The following is a 6737-nucleotide window of genomic DNA, read 5'->3' as shown; positions in this document are numbered from 1 at the left end:
CGAGTCCCTGGGGCTTTCCTGGGTTGTGGGGATCCAGGACCAAGACCAGGAGATGCGGTGTACCTTACACCCTGCTGTTTTTTGAGCCCCACTGAAGTTTAAGAAGTACTTCAGATCACACAAGGCCTGCTTCACGAAGCCCCATTTTCTTCACATACCTAAAAATTAATAGATGCAGGCACAAGTATTTTTCATCTTGCAGAACTGAAGTAAAAGCACTTCCGAACCAGGAGAGCTGACAAGTCTGTGCACCCGTCAGTCCATTTGAATTTGAATTGTCCATGTCACCAGGCTCCAGTTTCTTCTGCTGGGCTTGGAGCTACTGCTGCATGTGCCGAAGGTGACCACAGCTTTACGGATCAGACCCTCAGTTTATTTGGATAAGAATGAGCCCAGGACTCTGTTTTTACTGAGTGCCGCTCACTGCTCATTCACTGCTCGGAACAGAAACCAGAGGAAGGCACAACTTCCATGTTCTTGCTGCAGCAGATTTCTTTGCCAGGAAAAACATTTTTACACTTTTTTTTGGTGTGTTTTAACAGTTGGTATTTCTACATTATCTATTCCTGAGATTATTTCCTGTGGGAAAGATTTAATATTTTTAATATTAATGACCAATGCTATGGAAAGCAATTATCAAAAAGATACAGTAACTCAAAAAGACACAGTAATTTTAATATTTTTAATGCCAATAATAATTTTAGTAACAGTTGCCATTTTCTGCCAATGTTTCTGCATTTTGGGATAGAACCAAATTATATGTTCTAAATTCCTCTTCTCATTACAGTTTCTCTAGGAAAGATTTAAGGCAGTTATTTCATACCTCAAAAATCACAGGGAAAAAACCAGAATTTTCTTACACTTATGAGACTGATTTTCCATCAAGTTCCGGGCTATCGCCTGCTTCCTGCAGTTAACCTCATTCTTCCATTTCCATTTAAAAGTCAAATGCTTCTCTCCCTCATTTAGCTTTCATGTTATTCAAGCTAGGTATAACTTGCTTATTGAGAATTGTTGCTGCTTCCTTGAAGATGTCTCTGCCCACAGCAGGGGCTTGAACTAGATGACCTTTAAAGGTCCCTTCCAACCCAAACTATTCTATGACTCTTGGCAAATCTTGGCAGCAGATTTGCCAAGGAATTCTGAATAATACAGGTATGAAAGGTTGCAGAGGCCCTTTCTATTCCAGAAAGCAAGTTCCACTTGCACCTCTGCCATTGGTGCCACTGGCACCTCTGCATTATAAAGTTTCCATTCTAGAAACAGCAATTACTTACATTTTTTGAGGCAATTATTTAGACTTTTGTACACGCAGTAAGTGGTGTTACTGCACGTGTCTTTGCTGAAACCCAGGAATGAAATTCCTGTCTCACTGAGGTCAGCAGCTGGTTCAACCTTGACTTAAGTTAGGATTATATCTCAAATGTCACAACCAAGAACACTACTTCAGAATTAATAAACTCCTTACTTTCAGTCAGGAATAAATACATCTAAGGTTTTTTTGTTTGTTTGTTTGTTTTTAAGGAAGATCTTTTTTAACCAAACATTGAATTGATACAACTTCTTAAAAGAAGGTATTAGATGCTTTTTGCAGGAAGTTCAGCAGAACTGAGAATGAACCGAGCCAGTCCCAATATATGGCATATTGTTTACTTCTCCAAATTTCATAAAATTTACTCTAAGTTTCTGTTTACCCCTGAAATGTCTGAGAAAGATGCGAGCCTTCTACAGACAGTGCCCGATAAGCTGGAAAAGATTTGTTTTCCAAATCAGTTCTTCTTTAGGTGAAATGGGAGTTGGCTCCTGTTCCCTGGAGCATAGATTTTGAATGAGTAATATATTCATTGTGGAAGCACCTGTTTCCTTCTGGCCTAGTTTCTCTTGTTTTGCTTAGTTGTGAAGTTTCTGTATTTGCAGGTGAATTATTTGCGTTTTAGAAATACATCAGAGGCAACAGCCAGAGGGGGCAAGCACACTGGTTGTGGTTGTCCTGGCAGAGCCACTAATGCAGAGAAAGTGACTGTGTGGAATTTTATGCCACCTACTGACCTGGTCACACCAAAAAAAGTTTTACCTGGGAATCCTGCCCCTTATTCTCAAGGGCCATGAGGACAGAAGAAATTGTCTTAATGTACCTAAAGATCCCACATCAAATGCTGCAGGAGAGGTGAGATTTGGATCTCATGTTTATAAATCAAACCCATCACCACCATTACAAAAACCAATCCATTAAAAATTCTGCCCTAAAATAGCCAGAAATTACCCTTTTCAAGAACACATAACGCATTTTAGATTTTGATTCAGATTTTTAATAAATTGTGCCAGTAGAAGCTTTCAAAGGCAATGATATATCAATAAATAACAGTTAAATTGAGTTCCTGAGAAAGAACCTACCACATGAAAGAATGTCAGATAGATGTAAATAACAAAAAATGGCATTACTATATAAAAAAGCAGTAATACTGAATTCTTACATGAACTGTCACAACACAAGCACTGCATACCTCAGAACATTCCTTTCATACAAATGTAAACAAATACACAATCATTTTTGTTTAGTTTAGGCTGATGAATTTATATGTTGTTGCTTAGATATCTAAACAATGGATAGGATAGGATATGCTAAAACATTAAGGAATAATATGTGGAATAATATACGGAAAAAATAATGAAGCTCCAGATTTAAAAATAAAATAAAGTAAAAACACATTAAAGGAGTGTTTTCCTCAAATGTTATTACGTCAATCACTTTAAATAGGACTGTTACACTAATCTGAATTAAGGATTTTTGTGTGTGTTTACTTATTTAGTTATATATAATATATATGCAAATATGTATGGCTTAATTATCTTTAGTATTCTGATATCACCTTGAATAATTCTCACTTACACATATAAGAAAAAATGCATATTTTAACATAGTTAAGAATTGATATTTCAAAGTACGCCTACAATTTGACAGAAACGAAGAACTATTGTGCTCCATCACAGCAACATTTTTACCTATAGGCAACAGGACAGAATGACCTATGAACAATGCCAACATTTTCAGATGTCAGTGCCTAAAACATTAGGATACTAAACGGATACACAGCCAGTCACGTGTAGGGATCTGATGTCTGGAAAAGCCACGTACCTCCAGGTTCCATAGATGTCCGTGGAGCTGCATGCGCTCAACATCAGCCTCATCGCACTTAGGACCTCGACGTGTTACAGGAGCACAGCATTAGACATTCTGTTTTGAAGACGTTGAGCTACACATGTTAGTATTGGTGCTCTGCGTCACTGCTAGTATTAAACAGTGGTCACAGTGCTGCACGCTACGTGAAATAGCCCGATCTAGACTGTTGTCACAATTAGCTTTGTAATAATGGTCTTGCTATTGATCCTTTGCGGGGAAACGTGTCTGCCGATGATACGTTTACTAAAATGATCTATCACATCAGACCACAAAATCACTATTCAGTTATAACCTTTGCAATCTGTTTTACAAAATTAATATTGGATACAATCGTAAGAGGAAACCACCCACACAATACATTATCAACACACGGTTTAAAATGGTCTAATTTTAGACCCTTAGTAAAAATGGATCCACAGGACCTGCCTGTGAATGGCAAGAAAAGGCCATTTCAAATAGAAAAACACTGCTCATGCAACATTCTTCACACACTAGACAATGAAATCACACCCAAATTGTCACTTGCTCACACTTTCTATTACACTCCAATAAGCAGAAGGAAATAAAGCAGCTTTAAGGTTACGTCACAATTTTGAAATGTGGAAAATACATATAATAAAGAAAAATCACGGTGCGAATACAATGGCATCAGTAAATTTAGAAAATTAGAAAGCAGGTTTTTTTTTTTTTTTCTTTTTTTTTTTTTTTTCCTTTCTTACATTATTGCACAGAGACCTTTCATCACATGTTCTTCAGCTTTATGCATCTTCCTAAATGTGAAATAAGTGCTATGGATAAAATAAAATTGTAGAAAAGAAGAACAGCAGCACGATTTGTCAAAGTTAATCCCTATAATTTAGTAGGAAAAAAAACCCCTGCTATAAACAAAATATAAGTGCTCTTTATTCATTTTAAAAATAATGCTGACAGTTGCAGAAGTCTGTAAATGTTAATCTGAGTAGGGGGATGTCGACCTCAAATAAAAATAGGCCTAGAAATGATAGACTGCTGGCCTTGCAGATTTTGGTGAAGACCAGGATTTCAAGTGTAATTATCAACAAAGTTATTTACAGTAAAACTGACCTGAACTTTCAAGAGTGCCATTTTTAGGACCTGGCCCTGCAAGCTTCTGACTCCCCAGGACAACTCCAGCCTCACCTGAAGTTACACCTGAACAAGCGCTGCAGGATCAGCTCCTAAAGGATCAGTTAAAGGCCCTACTGGATTTGAGATTAGTCTTATCTGGAGTATTCTATACAATAATTTACACATATACAGGCTGACAAGCTCCAGTCTGATCCACCACACCTTTGTCTTCTACATCAGATTTCTCAGACTGGCCAACTTCCATTCCAGAAGGTTTGGGATACCTGAACGGATACCCGTTGTCATCAAAGAACCTTCGGAAGGTAAACTCATAAAAAGCATGTTCTGTGTGTTTGTTATTGGAAGAGGCTAGTGGATCCCATGTCCTCGTGCTGTCACCGCTAGCATCGTTCCAAGGACTTTCTTCTTCAACTGGATCAAAATTTGAAGTGTCCATTGGATGGCTGATCTTTGGAACATAGGGAGCTGGCTGCCTACGGATATCGGTAGAGAAGTCCATAGAGTGAAAGAAAGAATGGGCCTTAATATCATCTGCTCCATTTCTTCCAAGCCTGTCCTCAGCAGCACAGCAGAGCTTTGTGATGAGATCAGTTGCCTCAGGGCTTAGCTTGATCTGTGAGGGAATGTGCAGTGTGCTTTCCCAATTTATCACCTGGAGGTAAGAAAGGTATTAAACAACTTCTAATCCTGGAAACAGAATCCTTCCCATTGTCAACATTTACTACACAGAAGTATACACATAACTAGTCAACTCACAGTCTGTATAGTTATTTTAGAGGTTCAAGAACCCAGTGATTAGATTGCATCAGCTGTTAATAATTACTTTAATGAATCAAGAAACATTGTCGGAAAGCAGATAAAAGGAGCAATTCCATTTTAAAAAAAGGCAAATTCCTTCCTGAATGCTCCCATAGTCCGATTTGAGAACATATTCAGTTTACACATGAGTTCGTGGAAAGACTTCAAGGAATTACTTCATTTCGTCTCCAAAATGTAAACTAGGAAAAGTGGTCAGGAAACACACCCCTTCTAACAAAAAACTACTCACTGCTTGACTTTGAAACACTTACATTGCCAACTGCAATTATCACTGGCGTATCAGCTTACTTAAATCTGACAGGCATTCTAAGGAATTCAGATGGATGAACTCATGCTTAAGAAATCAGAATTGTGCTGAGAAGACTCATAAAACTAGTAACTATCTATGCAGTTGGACAAGTCAGTTGTAGTCTGATATTCAGCATCTTCATTGATTGGGAAAGAATTTGTCCCTGCATAGAACTATTTAAAATCAGGCTTTTGTAATCATTGCTCCTTTCTCTAGTAAAATAAGAGGGGATAGTTCTGTGCATGGAGGAGAAGGGAAGGGAAAATGTTAAAATTTTGCTACCACAGATTGGAATTCTGCTTCAACTTACCTTCAGTTGGGTTTCTGTGGGTGTAGGAGCCAGAAAAGGAGGTTGTCCCACTAACATCTCAAAGAGGATCACACCAACACTCCACCAGTCACAGAGCTGAGTGTATCCTGAAAGACAAGTCAAGAGGTTGTCCTCCACCAACCAAGGAGAACATGTATAGAGCTACTTGCAATTAAGTATCAAAACATACAGCACAGATTTCTGTCTTTTCTCAATCAATCTGTGACCTAAAAACAAAGGACTCCTAATCCTTCGTCACAAAGTCACTTCTGCTTGCTGACCTAAATTCTACTGCTGTCAGTAAAGATCTAATCCTGTTGTCTGGGAATCTTTCTGAATAAATTTAATGCTCAACAAAAATGAGTGGTGAAATCACATAATTAGAACGAATGAAGTTTTTTTTTCGTCTCCTGTCCCACAACTACATCACTACACAAACTGGCACAAACTGGACCTCAAAGAATAACAAAAAGGTTTAGTGACTGATGTCCCCCCTAGTTTGAAAAGCTGCTGAAAGAGACACAGCCTGGCTCTAGAGACAGAAGAAAATCACAGATGACTTTTTGAGCAAGTTCCAAGCAGAGGAACAATTTCAATCACTTAATTGCTGTAACAAGACAAATAAGGCATACGTTTGAGATCTCCGAAAAGGAATGGAGGATTTAAACACTGATTTCAATGGAGATTTGTGTCATTGGATGATGTAGGGTCCAATGTGAAATCTCTCAACTTGAGAAAGATCAGGCTTAGGATCTAGCTCGCAGACAACTTTGAACATCTAATCTCCTTTGTACAGTCACAATGTCTGTTCTGCATGGATAGCCACCAAGTACTGTCTAAATTCCTCAAGCCAAGCTTTTGAATGCAGGGTGTCCAGTGTAAATTGTGGAAGACTTTTTGTTGGGTTTCCCCAAGATTCTGGCTGGGAATCTGGAGGACATGTTTCAACAAGTTTCCACCATCCATATTTAAGTGGCCCGTCTGAATCAGTGATTCAGAACCATTAGCTGGCTACTCACTGGTCTATGTAA

At 38.4% G+C, this 6737-nt stretch overlaps 1 protein-coding gene across 2 annotated transcripts in view; it reads right to left on the bottom strand.

Annotated features, from left to right (window-relative positions):
• Positions 1-1527: 1527 nt before the first annotated feature.
• The window catches only part of LATS2 (large tumor suppressor kinase 2), a 52355-nt gene continuing 47145 nt past the window's right edge, over positions 1528-6737 (bottom strand). For both annotated transcript variants that reach the window (XM_075139939.1, XM_075139940.1), the window contains 2 exons: positions 5707-5813; positions 1528-4940 (listed from right to left, as the gene is read on the bottom strand). In XM_075139939.1, the coding sequence (XP_074996040.1) occupies positions 4446-4940; positions 5707-5813 (602 nt within the window). In that variant the 3' untranslated portion in view covers positions 1528-4445. The remainder of the gene's footprint in view (positions 4941-5706; positions 5814-6737) is intronic.

The sequence above is a fragment of the Calonectris borealis genome, chromosome 1, assembly GCF_964195595.1.
Source record: "Calonectris borealis chromosome 1, bCalBor7.hap1.2, whole genome shotgun sequence".
Lineage (NCBI taxonomy): Eukaryota > Metazoa > Chordata > Aves > Procellariiformes > Procellariidae > Calonectris > Calonectris borealis.
The sequence above is the reverse complement of the archived record's forward strand: the minus strand, read 5'-3'. Positions and strand labels throughout refer to the sequence as shown.